Genomic DNA, 16,709 nt, shown 5'->3' with positions numbered 1-16,709 from the left:
TAAAAAATGTAAATTGTTGAGATAGTAATTATACTTAATGAACAGATATTTTTTATTATTGGAGAAGGAAGTTGAAGTAATTCATAGGAAGTTGAAGTTTCATGCATAGCAGAAAGAATTCTAGACAAAGATGTTAAAATGGTTACAAATCTGTTTACCTCTGGAGTACTCTTATTAGTTTGTATTATGTAGTAGGTAGTCGTGAATGTATATTCCTGGAAATTAATGTAAAGAAAAGAATTTATAACTTCATAATGGGTACGAGCAGTTACTTTTAAAAATTTGCAAAGAGTGTAGTAGTCAGGTACTATTTTCCCCTTGAACTTTCTAGGCATTCAGCTGTTTTGTTTGTTAAGCATTTTTGTTAGGCTTTCTAGTTATAGGATTAGATTGTACTTGCTTTGTGGGGCTAAGGAGGAGTAATAAATGAAAAAGTGAATTAATTAATTAATTAGTTCAGTCTTGAAGCACAAACCCTTTGATAAAAAATAACCTTTGCATAAGGTTAAATAACCTTTGTTATTTTTTCTCCTTATTTTTCATATATTTTGATAAATTTCTCTAAAAATTACAGAGGGGTTAAGTACTCAAATGTGTATTTTGCATGTTCATACTGCAGTAAGTACAACGAAAAATGTTTCCTAATTGAAATAGTAAAAATGGGATTTCACTTCAGTACTTTGTTTAAATTCCAGATAGAGCTACTGGGGTGATTTAATATTTTGACATCCTGCCAGTTTAAATTCAAGTACTTGTTTTCCTGAAAGATAAGTTTGTGTTTGAGTTCCTTCCACTTTTATCTTCAAATTAGTGTTCTCTGCCAGATTTCTTGGATTTTGATGTGTTATCTGCAGTTTTTGATCTACTGCAGCTTTTTCCCCTGAGTTTTCCGCTTTTAATTTGTCTCATGTATATGATGGGAAAAAAAATCTGTTCTCCATATGCTTCCAAACACATTCATTTTCTGATTTTGAAAACTGAATCTACAGATTTCCAGAGTATATCTAGGAAAGAAAACTGGGGATTCCTTTAACTGTTATCAATCTTACAGACTTAGCATTTTTCATTTGTTTTGTGCTGAGACATGAATATTCTTTTAACTTAGGCAGTAAAGCTTCTAAGACACCTGAGAAGACCTAACAATCTGTGTACTAAGTACTTATGTCATTAGCACAGTTAGAAAAATCTCAGTTTTTATTCCTAAGAAATTTTAAAGAATATTTCTTTTCTTTGGATGGGTAGAGGATGGATTATTTTAAATAAATTTGATCTATGAACTCAGTGAACTGACCTCATCTCTGTGGTTATATAACAACACATTTAAGATAACTCACCCTCTTTGCAGTCTGCTAGCTGAAAGGCTTTTAGTAAACTATAGGTGAATTTTTTTTTTGGTAATATTAAAAATCTCACATGAACCCAATTTCTTTTTTCCCTCATAAAATACCCACCACGAGTCTTGTTTTTAACTTGATACCACTATTGAACAGTAAATTTTAAATTTCTCTCTGGACTCTCCTGCCAGAAACTTGTCGACCATTTGTAGACCCTGATGAAATACAGATAATTTTGGCAATGCCCTTTCCAGTGTTTCATCTAGGTTTTACAGCTGGAGAGAAGAATATTCAAATGAGGGCAACTTGCTGTGCATTCTGAACTGCTAACACGCTTGATTTAGGAAATACTTTGCTTTGGTGCCGTTTGTGCATCTTCACTACCTTTTGTTTTTTTAAAAAAATCTCCTTTAGTTAGAGTATCTGTTTGTATTAAAAACCTGGAACGGGCTATTAACAGTCTTGTTTATTAACATCAGAGGTTCACAGGTTTCTCTGAAAAGATTTATATATTTATTTCATCCTTTGAAAATTACCAGAATGGTTGTGAGAGCTGTTTTTAAAAAAATGAGGTGGCTTCTGTGTAGTCAAGCAAATGATGTCAACCATGAGGAAGAGCCAGGTGTTGATTACAGATCAGTTCTTCCTCACCTCGCTGCCTTAACACTGTTGCTTGAGAGGATCCAGAGCAAGAAGCAGAACAAGTCTTTTGTCAGCACTCCTGGCCTTGAAGTTTAAGTAGCTGTACTTACTGCATCTGTCAGTGTATCACTCTGCTACTGTGATGTCCCTCTCTTAATGGGAAGGAAGCACTCAAGATTCATAAATGCTCATGGTCAAAAGGAACAACAAACGTCAGAGGGTCTGCAAACAATCAGAAAGTTTTGTTAGTGCTTTACACACTTGGCATGAAAGTTGCTATGTTAGTCTGTATAAGTGCATGGCACTGGGTTTTGGACAAAGGGACAGGGTGAAAGGGAAGAGAGAAGAAGAGATCACTAGTCCTGGTTTCAGCATCAGTACAGCTGTTGAGATGTCCAGGGTCCTGGGGGCACTCCTGGGCTTGCTGGGGGTACTTTTTAATAGATAGGTTTCCTCACCAGGAAAGCAGGTTTCTTGTTTTCTGTGCAAACTCCCCCTCGTGTGCAGTCCATTCTTTCAGAAGTTTCTGGAAATGGGCTGGAGAGCTTCAGGAGTCTGGGATAGTCTTGATCCCTCTCTACAGTCCGTGCCCATACCTTGGCCTCCCTCATTCCTGTGCTTGCGCTGTACTGTGTTGTGCCTCTCTCTTAGAACTAGACCAAGGATGTTTGTCCTGGGGGAGTGCTGCCCTACCTCTGCATGGCCCCTTCTCCAGCCAATCTTGTTCTTTCTCATGTTAGTACCAACAATTGTCTGTTATTACCAACAATCCCTGGTTGGCTCCACAGCAATCCAGTTATCACTGTTTGAAACATTCACATTAGCCCCTTATCTTCTGGGGTTCTACAGTTACACATACCAAGAGGAGTGCCCAGCCTTTTTTTGTTTCTGATGACCAAAGGGTTGTCACTTCTGACAGAGTACGGGGAATATGTTCCTCTTTAGCTGGTGTTTTCTTCACTACTTTGAAGCTGGAAATTTGTTAGTAGGGAAAGTAAGGACCAGGAGCCACCAGGTGTCCCCACAAGATTTCACAAGTAGTGGTCCTGTGCCTGTGTTGTGTTTTGGAGACCTCTATAGGATTTTTATCTTGATCTCAGGGGCTTTAGTGTGTGTCTAAAGAAATTTTAATTCAGCCCTTAAAAATATGTGGTTGATGCTGTTATTGAGAAGATACTTGGAGTTAAACTAAGGAGAATGGTGCTTTTTCACATTCCAATTTGAAAATCCTGAACTATATTGAACTTGAACAAAATTGTCTGAAAGATTCTCAACTCAGGTGTGACCCTGACCGAGTTTAGGAATCTGTGCACATAGTTAGGGACTGCTCAGTACATTTTTCTGATAAGTTGAAGAAAAGTAGCATGATTAATGAGATTTCTGGTGATGTGTAAAAGCTCTACTCCATTGTATAACCCTCAGATGACTTCAACACAAGTCCACATTAAAAAGGAGCAAAAGCCTTTAAAAACTGTAAAAATACACTGTTGTAGTGTCTTTTCATCAAACAGAAAATGACCTATGACTCAATAAACAGAAGTTACATTGTCTACAATGGAAACTGCATAGTTCCTGCCCTTCCAAAGAGGAGGATGGGTTTTACCTTTCATTTGTCTTAACGAGTTGCAATATTATTTCTCATCTGAATATGAGCACAGAAGGGACACCAGAGATTTTTATTGTTTTTTGTCTAGGGAACTCTTAATCTTTTCTTTCCTGGACTGAATATTTACACCTGTAGGTAATGACCCATTGGTTTAGAAATTAGTACTGTATCTTTCATGTATTTTAGGCTTGCTCCAAAGCAGCAGTCATGGACACAGTTGTTTAGTGTGATTTGACTAAGGATCAGTACCTGCCTGTGAAGGTAAAGCTTTTGAGTCATAGTTGCTTTCCTACTTAGTTCAGGTTCACGCTAAGGGATTATGTAGTTAGCTTTTATTTTTCTTTTTCTTTTCTCTCCTTCTTTTTAAACTGTTGACTGAAAACCCCTCCAAGATTTTACCACTCATGGAGCTGCTTGTTACTCTACCTATGCAGAAGACTACTCTTCAACTCTTATAGCAGTTTTTTCTTATGTATCCATAAATGGGGTTAGTTTAGTAAGCTTAAATTGGAGTTTTCAGCTAATCCAGCCATTTTGGTTGAATGCTATTAAAGTATTCACATTAGTAACTTGGTAAATGTGAAAAGTATTCCCGCTAGTGACTGGGTGTGAAAGAAGCAATGCTTTCCATCAGCTAGGCTGGTATCTTTGTGCCAGTGGGTAGCCATAATCTTTCTGGTTATGACAGTTTAGGGAGTGGAGATGCAGTGGTTTTGAATACTTTAAACAAACTAAAGTCAATACCCTTAATGTTAGTCATCATATGACCAGAAGCATGAGTTTGGTATTCATCTGGTAATTAGGCTCTCAGGTTTTAGTTGGTTTTTTGTTGGCTTCCTTTTTTTTTTTTCCTTTTTTTTTTTTTTTAAAGCTAAGGAGATAAAAATTAGTATCAAAATGAGTATTTATTATAGATTTTGTTTTTGTGAAGATCAGGTCTATAGTGATGATATTCTCTACTGGTATTTGTCATCAAAATGAAGAAACTTTTCAGACTGTTGTTATATTAAGTGTTTTTAACTAAGATTTTTAAGATTCAGTAGAACATAAATATGAATACTGAGAGGTTTTGTTCCAGTTTTAAAGCTAAGACTGTGCTTTACAAGTATTATCTTTTCCTGTGGTTGTCTATGTTCTGTTCATATTTGAGTAGGTTGCTTTCCTCCATGCATGCTTGTTTTATATTGGGAGCAGCTGTGAATGAAACTAATCTAAGCTTTACCTATGGATATTTTTGGAAACTGACTTTTTTTCTTCTATTTCAAGGCACTGGAAATCTACTACATAAACTCTTTTTTTTTTTTTTTTTTTTTTTTCTGTTATGAAAACTCAAATAGCTTCAGTTAACTGGCAGTGTTTCTTCCTAAATTAGTTTTTCGAAAGATGACCTAAAAATTGACCAAGATTCTTTCCTGAGGATCACAGAAGGGTTTGGGTTGAAAGGGACCTTAAAGATCATCCAGTTGCAACCCTCCTGCCATGGGCAGGTACACCTTCTACTAGACAGGTTGCTCAAAGCCCCATCCAACCTGTTCTTAAACACTTCCTGGAAAGGGGCATCTACAGTTTCCCTGGGCAAGCTGTCTCAGTGCATCCCAGTAAAGAAAAAAGGCTTTTGATGGGTTTTTTTGAGTGCTACAAAGAATGATCTGCCTATGTATTTCTGTAAAGGTTAGCGTAAGCATTCCCTAAATTTCAAGTGTGAATAACTGAGTATTCTTAAGAATTTTTGTGGTTGAAACTTAACTTGAAGTGTTAAGATTTTTTGGTGCCTTTTTGCTAAGAAATAATCTGCTAGTGGTCTAAAAAATACAGTGAGAAATTTCTCACAACTCATTCACCCTTTTTCCAAACCCAGAGTTTGGAAGAGGAGTGATGTTCTCATCCTACTTAAATATTTTCACGTTGCAGACAGAATAAATAAATGAAAGCTAGATATGATGAGTCTGTAGTAAAAATGGAAATTTAAATTAATTTTCACGCTGGTGAGACTAAGAGAAAGAGTGGCCGAAAGAGTGGCTTTTGTTTTAGAACTATTGTAAAATTCTTGTAATTTCTGAGTTTAAAATTTCTTTCTGAAGGGCAGGTTTATTTAATAAGTAAAAAATATGCAAGATTTTAAATTAATTTACGATGAAAGGTTTAGAATTTAGTGATGAAAGCTTAGTTCTGCTTTCATTTTTTGGGCAGGTGTTCTGGCATAGACTCCCATACATATATGGATACATGTTAAAATTTTAATTTAAGAATGGGTGTGAGAAGTGTCTCTGTCATTTTATTTGTCAGTTCTTGCAATATGCATAAATACTTAAATATGTATTTTACACTGATTTTTTAATTAATCACAATTCTTAGTTTGAAAAAGAGCTCTTTTGTTAAGATGAGTCATTCTGGTTTTCTATTGGTTGGTGTTTTTTTCTGTTGATTTTGTTTCTTGGGTCCTTTGTTGTTCGGTTTTTTTTTAGTTGTTTTTGATTTTGAACTATTTAAAGCAAATTTGTAATCTGGAAGAGTACTTTAAAGTTTTCACTCTACCCCACTTCTGGGGAAATAACAAGCCTTAGCTGCCTTTTTTGCTTTTCCTTTGAGGTACAGAAAAGTGTTTTTGTGGGATAACAGAGCACATTCTGGACATTTACTGATTGCTTGGATCAGCTGTCAGCAAATGTCTTGTAAATCTGGGTTTTTACTGGCCTATTTTGTATTTTCCATAGACATGTCTCTGCACTGGAAGTGGTTCCCTCAGCTGACTTGCTTCTGTACTTGACCTTTTAACTGTAGAGCTTGAAAGAGAAGCAGGATGTCTGACGTTGGAGAGCAGAAAAGTGCCTGTGGTACTAGACTGCAGAAAACTGCACAGCCTTACATGCTTTTTCTGCTATTAATGTAGCTGTTTGTTCACTGTTCTTCTTTACCAATGTACTTCCTGCTTGCACTGTATTTAATTAGATTTTCCACTATATGCTATACTCAAGTGCTCATTACTTTCTTTGCTCTCTCTAGTCATAACAGGTAAGATACCCTCCTTTACTCTCTGTTCTTCAGTTTGGTTATATTTGTTCTGTATTGCTGCTACCTTTTTGTAACTTGTAGTAGTACTGTCGCCATAAAAAGTTTTCCCCAAAGCATGAAATACTCTTGTTTTATTTTGATACAAATTTCTTAGTGTTTTTTGACTATTTAAATAGGAAATAACTTTTTTTTTTGTGCATACATACAGGCTATAAAGCAGCTAAATGGAGTCTGAGCAGCTGTTTCATAGAGGCTACTATCGAAACAGTTACAACAGCATAACTAGTGCAAGCAGCGATGAGGAGCTTTTAGATGGAGCAGGTGTAATTATGGATTTTCAGACCTCTGAAGATGACAATCTCTTGGATGGTGATGCATCCATTGGTAAGTTAATCTCAGTTTAAAAGTTTCTCTGGGTTGTATTTTTATGTATTGTGGGGTTTCTTTGTTGTTGTAGTTGGTTTTTATTTTGTTTTGGTTTTATATGACCAAATCTGATCCTTTTCTGTTAAGCTACTCTGTCCTTCAGAGAGAAGCTTTCAACCTGAAAGGGGTTGAACATTCTTCTGTGTGCTTGCCTAACAATTACATTGTGGGGGATGACTTCTGATACAAGGCAGATATTAACATGCTGCTGACAAATGAAAGCTTGCTGTCAAGTAAAAGGATGGCTATTCTGCAGCTACCTGGTCTTTCTTCTCTGCAGTGGGATTTTGGAAGCCTCAATGTCTCCAATGTTTCTTTGATGTAAAAATTAACAGGCTGTTTTAATCATTACTTCTAGAGATAAATCTGTTCTGCTTCATTCAGCTTCACTTCTGTAAAATAGAGGCAAAAGCCAAAAGTAGGTGTGTTGTTAGAAACAACAGAAAGCACAATGTGAGATGAATGGATAAAAAGTTGTAAAGAAAACTTTCTACAGTGAACACTATAAAAGCACTGAAGTAATATGAAGAAGAAAGAACTGGGAAGCTCTCTTTTTTTTTAGTTTAGAAAGAAAACCGTTCAGGTTGTGAAAGTATTAACATTCATTTAGCAGTAGTCAAAGAGGTGAACTGAAGGAGGGAAAGAAAGTAATTGCTGTTAAAGATACTAAATTTAATTTAATGTATACTCTAGTCAGTCTCACTTTGTTTAAAATCAAACTCTGCTTCCTGTATTGTTTGGATTTTTACTGCCTTTGCCTCTTTTCTTCTCCTTGTATTTAGTTGTTTTCCTTCCCTGCAGTGTCTTTTCCTCCATATGTTTTGCTGCGCTTAGCAGTTGGATGTTGGCACTGTACTAGATGGTTGTGCCATGTCATTATAAGCATCCTTCTCACCTGTATTCCTTCTGTCTCATTAGATATCTTGAATGTGCAGTGGTTTAACTTGTATACCAATAGAGGTATCACAAGCCAGCACACTTTCAACGTACATATTCCTTCTGGCACATTACTTGGAGAACACCAGCATGCTAAGGTCCAGTGCTTAAGAGCTGGAAAATTATTAGGTGAATAGCTGGCTTCTGTATATAGTTCTTTATTCTAAGTATCTGGCACTTCTAATAAAGTGAGTGCCTTGCTTGTCTATCATAGTATTTACAATCTGTACTGAAAGTCTGAAGCTACTCTGGTTATTGCTCATATAAATAATTTCCATCACTTCAAGCATGAAGGAGAAATGAGTTTACAGTAAAATAAATAGTTTCAGAGCCACTGTTCTGTCCTTTACTTGCTGTGAAATCAGATCCATAAATTGAGTCCAAACAGATGAGGTGGTTGTTTTGTTTGCATTGTCAAAATCAGCGCTAATTGCAGCACATGCCAGCAGCTCCCATCTTGTTCTAACACTGAAGTAACAGAATGTGGGTTGGTACATAAATATGAATGCATTCTCTTTCCTGGAACTTTAATTTTTTGCTAATGACTTCCCTGCTTGCCCCAGTTTCTGGACTCCCTGTAATAGGCAACAATAAGCCCTCTTATTTTATTTAAGTGAATGGTGATTTATGTGTCTTCATACAAGGAAAATGTTTCATTGTACAGCAAATCATAATAAATATCTTACTAGCAGATCAGAATCTGATGTTAGTTTACTTTTTAGAGTGGTAAGAACATACTTAGAAAAATGTTACACATAAACTTCCATTCAGGAGGTGAACATCTGTGTTTCTTATTCCTTAGGTGTCCAAATGAGAGAGATGTTTTTTCTTCTGTGTTTTTGATATAGCAAATCTCATTGACAAGACAAAACAAGGGCTTTCTTGCATGTGCCCATTTTGTAATTCTTGCTTAGCATCAAACATTTGGGTTTTTTGTATTATTTAAATACTCCTATTCTTTAGTTGTATTTTTGTTCCGTTAAGTCCAAGCACAGATGGATTCAGTATGGACAATATGGAATATTTCTCACCTCCTGAGGAAGGGCAGGACCCCCCCAGTAACTGGAAGATTACATGCTTCTCAGCACTGCAGCCCTCCAGAGCATGATGTCAATGCAGAGGCCTCAGGTCTAGCTCTGTGCTTTAGCAGGTGAACCCTGCTAAAATCAGGACCCCCTATTTAAAGAATATAGTGTGGTTTAAGTCTGTGGGACTGGAAGAATTTATAAGCCTGGTATCTTAGCAACATTAGCTAGTAGTTCAAATGATTGGGGAAATAATGTGGATAAATTGAAAGCTGCATAGCTGGAGAATGTAAGCTTGTAGTACAAATGAGCACAGATGTGAATTTCTGCAATCTGCATAAGTTGCCACGGACAATAGAGTGCACATCAGCATTTTACAGTTTATGTAATAAAATATAGAGTTGCAGATTTTTTTAAAAAATCAAGACTAGGCATTGAGGAAAAAACAAAGGATTAAGAAATAGTCTTTATCTTCTTTTTTCAGCTAATGAAAATGGAAACATAAGTTGCACATATATGATGTAGAGAAATGTTTAACAATGTGAAATTTCTAAAGCAACTGTAGTCTTTCCCCCTTGTTCAGGAGGTAGTAAGTTAACAGGTAAAGTCTGCTTATTTCACTAGGCTTGCTCAGTCCCTTGGCTCTCAGGACAGAAATTCTATGAAGCTGCACTGTACTGCTATTTATATTACCACTCATATTAAGTACTTAACTGAGGTTTAGAAAGCCATTGAAACTCTTACGCAGTGGTGAATATGCCTTGTGTTGAAAGCATGTGGAAATTGGATGATGTTGGGAAAGAATGCTAACCTCATACACTTACGTGGGAAATTCCTTAATACTATATTGGACTAAGCAAATGAACTTTAACTAAAATGAGCAATCAGAAAGTCCTGCCACCTAGATCCTTAGGTTTCTTTAATATTTAGTTGATAGCAATTTGTCTTTTTAGAATCATCTCATTTGAAAGGTTGTGGATAGTTCCTGTTGGGTAATAACCATTATCTTAAAACTGATGCTGTGCAGCAATCTTGCTTTTCTTAACACCATTTGAAAGCATGTATGTGACCTGTCCCTCAGTGTCTCATATGAAGAAAATACAGAAATTGTGATGATGAAGCACTGTAAACCAAATACATATATATGTATAGTAATTATATATGTACTATGCCTGTTATGCTTCCTGGTAGCTGTTTTCTTTGCATGAATGCCAGATTTTCAGTGGCAGTGTTATGGAGAACAAGTAGGTATTATGAAATTGTGAATTCTTTGAGCGTAGTGTATTTTAACATGCTAAATAATTCATGGTGATGCATGTGGAGGCTTGGATGGCCTGTACCAAAGCCCTGCCTTGAAGGGATGCTGCTTGTCATTCTGTTATCCCAGAGGTCTCTATAATTTTTCTCAGAATTTAGGCCTGTTTATATGGTAAGCGAGGACTGCATCAGTTTTGACTGTTTTTTATTGAGGTGTAGGCCAAGTTCAGTAGAGTTTTTGTACTGTTGTCAGACTGCAATTTTTTCAGGGCACTCCCTGAAATTAGATGATTTAACCTTATTTGCAGTAAAAATGGTTTGCAAACAAATTACCTCATTGGTGTTTACATCTCGATGTACTTTGATCTGTCTGTGGGAATCTGAGTCCTGTATGAGCTTGCATTCTTCTTGGTAGCTATAGAGATTCCTGCTTCAGCTGAAGTAGCTTAGTTGCTTATATTGTGAGTTCAGTGTGGAGACAGTTTACAATTTGACATATGGTGTTAGCATAAAATTGGCAATACTTAACCTTAGTATGACAACCTGTAAATTGGTAATTCAAAAGCTGCTGCTACAGCCGCTACTCTCCTCATTGCTACTATCTCATTGCCACTGAAAAAGAAAAGAATATGCCAGCAGGTCATAGTGTAAAACTCTGTATCTCTCCTAAAACGTCCTTAACCATGATTTGGAGTCCCTTGCCTAAAGAGAGAGACCTAAACAATCCATTTTTGGTGCCTTAAATACCAACACTAAAAATCTTATAGTAGTGAACTAATATTATGGCATTATTTGAGGAACAGAATACAACTTTCAGCAAGAGCGGGCAGTTCAGTGTAATCAAGACATTTGTACCACAGCAGGGGATAATTTTTTGAGCAAGAGCTAGTTATCTTTTCCAGCAACATGTGAATGTTGTTTCACATGTATACTTGTTTCTATTTTAGCTATTGCTCTTTGTAAATAGAAGGAAGAATACAAAGAGAAGAATAAAATAGCTTACTGTTCCTGTTGTATTCTTTATATGTGGAAGTTGCCTTTATGAATTCTTTGTATTGTTCACAGCTGATATGAAGAAGAGCCTTTGAAGTAATTTTGCACCTTTGGCATTGTTTTTAATTATCCATTCATTCCATCCATGTGTTATAAAACTGACTGGACTGAACAGTCATTATGACAGTTTGACATATCATTTTCCTAAGTTACATACTACGTATTTTCCAAGTTAGCAATATTTGCATTAAAGAGCTCATTGCCATTGAGCTTTAAGGAGTATATTCACCCCCAAAGGATGCCATACAGATGAAAGCATGAGATAGCACGACTTGCTGTGATCACAAGGGCAAGCATGAGGCACAGCTAATTGACAGAATGCAATGAAATTAAACTGCCAGTAACCAGTTATAATTTACTTTTTTTGTGTTGGATTATAGTTAGGCTGCAGACATTTTGCCTGTGTTTCATACAACTAATGCAGCTAAACACAGGATATCTGATAGTATCAAACCATCATATCTTCTCCTTTTTTATTAGTAATGCATGAAGTTGATTTTGCCCACCTCTCTGGAACAGAAATTGTTATACATTATGTTTAAATGGGTAGCTGGGCTAATTCACAAGGTTCTTCTTCAAGGATTTAAAAATTATCATCAACACCCCTTCTCTTCCCCCTCCACTTCCCCAGCTGACTGGAAGATTCTTAGTTTAAGGAAAAAAATGTTTTATCTTAGTTATGGAATGTCATTATCGAATGAGTGGATTTCATTGAGTATCTCTTTATTATACGAGTGATTTCCTGAACTCTAATGTTTGTTTGGTTAGTTTTTTATTGCTGTTATTGTCCAGTGTAAATTCACTTGATGTTGTTGTAGTTGAACAGCCTGTGATGGTGTTATAGCTAGATAGTTAGTTTAGGCATTAGTCTGTCTGAGGGATGGAAACTACAGCAGTGTGTATGTAGAGTTTTAGTAACCAAGTAGTTTCTTGTTCTCTTATATGTTTGAAAACAAATAATTATCATTTCAATATCTCATAAATACCATGGTCAGCTCTTCAAGGACTTGTTTGTCAGCCCTACTAACAGTCCTTGAATGGTCTCACTGGTCCTTCCTGCCAAAGATATTTATTTAGCACGTGAGCCTGATGCTCTGGAAGATGACTTTAGTACTAATAATCCATTCTTTCCTTCTTTCTGATATTTTGTAATTTTGTTGGCTTCTTTCTGCAGCTCTCCTGAAGTGCTTAGAGGACATTGGCTTTTTCAGCAGATGCTGCTGAGGAAATTGTTCCCAACTTGACAGCTTGGTGTAGTGTTAGTTATGTGTACGTCCCTCTCCCAGACAAATGGTGTGAATAGTGTCAAGTGAAGGAATGAAAACAGAGGAAGTGTGATGGCATTTATGTAGAAAGATGAGTCTGAAAGTTAAAATAAAATAATTCAGTAAAATATGTCTATAAAATCTTTAGGAATTAAATAGACAATTTTTTTCTACAGATTTAATAATATTTCATTTATTCATTTTACTTTTGATTTGTTCTCTCAAGTCAGACAAAGAAGGCAGATAGGATTTTACCCAAATTGATGTTGGGCTGTACTTTTGTTTTCTGCCTTTGAGAATATTCTTGCTTACCAGCATTTTAAAGTGAAAGCTTTTCATGTGCTTGGATTAAACAGAAATATTATTCTGAAAGAGGATATTGTGATGTCCCTGAAACATGAGAACAGCTGTACTGAGTCAAACCACAAATCTACCTAGCTTAGCATCTTGTCTCTGGCAGGGGTTAAAAGTCAGTGTTTAAGGAAGAGGTAAGAGATAGGCACCATGCTACTTGTAGAGCAGTTTTTGTCTAGCTGATGACCCCTCTCATCTAAGTGGTGAGTTTTAATTTTAGTCTTTATCAGTGTATTTTTCTTGAACTGAGCTTTTCTCTCAAATGGAATTCTTTAGCACCCAAACCATCCCTTGCAAGCTCTCATTTCTTAGCTATGTTTTATGTAAAGCACCACCTGTTTTTCTTTATTTTGAACCTAAATCCAGGTATAAATACTGCTGAGAACAGATACAAGTGCCGGAGTCTTACTTCGGTTAACATGGGCCCATGTGTTAGCATGGGCTGGCACATGGATCTCCTTGTCACTTACCCTTGTGTGGCATAAATGCTTAAGCTCTCTTTTGTGTTTTTTTAGTTTTCATCTACAGTTGTAACTGCAGAAAATATTTATGCTGATGCAAAAAGTTTTAGGGGATATTATTAGCTTATCAAAGTGAAACTGCTGTTGATAGGAAAAGGTTTGATATGAAACTAGGACAGGGTGACCTGAAACTAGGATTGTTGTGCCAAATACACATACCCTGATAAGCCTATCATGCAGTGGCCATACGCATGTAGAAACTAACAAGGATTAACACATGAATTACGTGGTGCTGTCACTGTTATTAGAACAGATGGTGAACATTTTATTTCCATTGCTACTTATTTTTTCTTCTCCTCAGTTATGTCTTTTTCAGGTTGAGGTCTTGTTATTTGCTCGATCCAACCTTGTAGGTATCCCATCCTTTGAATCTTCTTCACTGCCTCTTTCTGAGCCCTTTCTAGTACCTCTAATTTAGGGGAGGGATCAGAACTTCGCACAGCATTTGGAGGATGGGCATGTCCCAGAAATGGAGTAAGTTTATTCTGACCACTACTTAGTACTGAGCCCATAGTTTAAGGGAATTCAAATATGCCTGGTATAATGTAGTATTATATATTAACAACATACAGAATTGCTGTTGACACTATGTTCAAAAAACATTTATTTATGAAGAAGATGTAATATTCTCAAAGATAGAAGGTTAGAAGGTAAGTGTAACATATATATATATATATATATGTATTTGTATATGGCTGTTGTTGTTTAGGAGTGGTACTTCCCAGTTTAGTTCTCCACTCAGACCTTCCAAATGGTACTGCTACTCCACCGTCCCCCCCATTCCTGCCACCCCTGTGGGTGGATGAAGAGGAGAACTGGAGGAACAAGAGGCAAAAATCACAGCTTGGGATAAGAACAATTTAATGGAAACAGTAATGGGATAAGAAAACAAACAGTGACAGCAACAATAGTAATAACAAATGTGTATAAAAGAAGAGAATTATTCACATGCAAAAATTCTCACCTCAGAGCCTGAGCCGACTGAACCCTACTGCAGCCATGTTTTCCCAGCTGGAAAGGATTACCCTTCTTGGGAATTAGAGCAAGTCCCATTTCCCTGCCCCGGCCATGGTGTGAGATAACACAATGTCTTGGTCGTGGCCCTCCTGCTGAGCAGGGCCAGAGCCAGGACAGCGCTGTGTCTAGGGAGGAATACGCCTTGGTGCTAGAATTTTATCCCCTCAATATGCTTCGAACACCACGTTGGAAATAGTGGCCAACAGTAAACAACCCTAAAACAGAATAAGGGCAATGGACCAGATAAGTCCTATATCCTTACATGCATCTAGGTATGAGGAAAAATAGAACAATCTCTGCAGCAGAATTTTGGCTAGTCTGAGAAAGGGGAGAAGTGAACTTCAGGGAAGGATGCCAAATCTTCCTGCTGATGCATTGTAACTACAGCTTTAGCAAACTGGAGTGTGAGAACACATATGCAAAGGTGAAAATGCAGCAGTACTTTTTTTCTTAGTAAAAGCTTATCCTGTAAACAAAAAGTACAGAAAAAAAAATTTAGTAGCAGTTAAGAGGCTCTTAGAGAATCAGAGAGAGCAATTTGTTTGTAGAAAATAGCTTGCTTTTCTTCCAAGTCCTCCTCACATGATTAATACAGAGAAGTAGATATTTCTAATGTCAGTGTAAAACAGATCAATTAAAAAAAATCCCAAACCTCCAAAAAACAAACCAAAAAACCAACCAACCAGCCAAAAAAAACCCAAAAAACCAAGGGAAAAAAAACAACTGAACAAACAAAAATCCCCAAACAAAACCGCAAAGACTAAAAAGACTAACACACACCTCTCACACCTGGTAGTTATATGTAGTCTGTTGATGTCAAGTCTTTTCTTCTTGATGTCTTCTTTTCTTCATTGGGTTACACATTAAGTAGTGTTACAGGCAGGCCCAGAAAGAAGTGGAAAGAAAGTGGAGAGACTAGCCTTGCTTTCGGAGTTTTGGGCCAAGATGTCAAACCAGTCTTTAGGGACCAAACTTTTTTTCTTTCCCCCTCCTCAGTTTATTTTTGGTCCTAGGTGTTAAGCTGTGTCGTGACTTTATTATTTCCCCCTTTTACGTCTAGTTTTTCTTCTGCCTGAAGTTTTGCATGGCAGTAGGAAACCTTTACTGCTGTTTCCCTGATTGGCAGTGAAGGTTCAACTTCCCTGAGGGGAAGTCAGTCTCAGAATTGATTACACAACATGCTTTTGGCTATATGACCTGTTCTGCTGCATTCTGTTTGCTGGTTGGGTTTGACTTCAGGTACCACCTTCTCTGTCTGGACAGTGAATAAAAGCACCATTGGAAGTTATATAGAACTCTAGGAGTATATTACAAAATCCTGTGGTTGGCCGGTAAAAAGTGAGTTTATTAGGTGAGAACTTGAACTAAAGTGTTCTCTGGTGGGTGAAATGATTGTGAGCAAAATTAAGTAACAAATTTGTGGGAAACAAGTGATTATGAAAAAAGAAACTGTGATTAAGAAGCTATTTTTTCTGTATAATACAATGAAAATGGGGGAAAATCTTACAGTGTATTACTGCTGTGCACATTGTTCTAGGTTTTTTCTTTACTTCTGTGTTGCTTAAACCCCATCTTCCTTAAGCTACTCAGCAGCATATGCTATAAATTTGTTTTCTTCTGCTTTTGCATTATATTTGGTCTAAAATTTTTGTTATCTGTCTGCCTTATTGAGGCTTTTGATGAGGTGGCAATGGTAATAGAGTCTTCTATATATAGCCTGATACACTGATCGAGGACAGAATTCTGTATACTGCCAATGAAGAAATGAAGTTCAAGACTCTACAATGCTTCAAAAAATAAATTATCCTTGTTTTTTACTGTATATCAGTCTGAAGCTATGTATAACTGTACTGTTTTTTTCTCTCTTCCCTTCCTCCCCATTTTTTGTGGTTGCATCTTTTTATATCATCCTGAACCATGGCTAGGAATTAGAACTGAGAGAACGGTGCTTGTCTTTTTATCATCTTTCCTATTCTCGCAGAAGGTTATGTGTGACCCATATGAGAAAGTTGTTGGGATTTTATGCAGAATGAACAAAGTCAGGCTGAAGGGGCTGCAAGATAGTAAACTGAGACATTTAGAGAAGTCAACCTGGTAGAGGGATTAGACCTGGGCTCAATTTGGGTGCATGGTTTGAGAAAAGGGTTAATGAAAGAAGAAACTGGCAGAAAAGGTAGGAGAGTAAAGCTGGAGGGAAAAGTAATGATGAGGCACAGAGGGTTCTGAGACATTTTATGTATACTTTGGGCACTCTGTTGTAA

The 16,709-nt window shown here is 36.7% G+C and overlaps 1 protein-coding gene across 5 annotated transcripts in view; it reads left to right on the top strand.

The window, feature by feature from the left end:
- CLCN3 (chloride voltage-gated channel 3) overlaps nucleotides 1–16,709 on the top strand; it is a 58,636-nt gene that overhangs the window by 3,052 nt on the left and 38,875 nt on the right. For all 5 annotated transcript variants that reach the window (XR_014616091.1, XR_014616092.1, XM_084203754.1 and 2 more), the window contains exon 2: nucleotides 6,803–6,978. Coding sequence is in view for 3 of the 5 variants with exons in the window: in XM_084203754.1 (XP_084059880.1) it covers nucleotides 6,819–6,978 (160 nt within the window). In the remaining 2 variants the exon portion in view is untranslated. The remainder of the gene's footprint in view (nucleotides 1–6,802; nucleotides 6,979–16,709) is intronic.

This window comes from Fringilla coelebs (genome assembly GCF_963513975.1).
Source record: "Fringilla coelebs genome assembly, chromosome: 4".
NCBI lineage: Eukaryota > Metazoa > Chordata > Aves > Passeriformes > Fringillidae > Fringilla > Fringilla coelebs.
The sequence above is the reverse complement of the archived record's forward strand: the minus strand, read 5'-3'. Positions and strand labels throughout refer to the sequence as shown.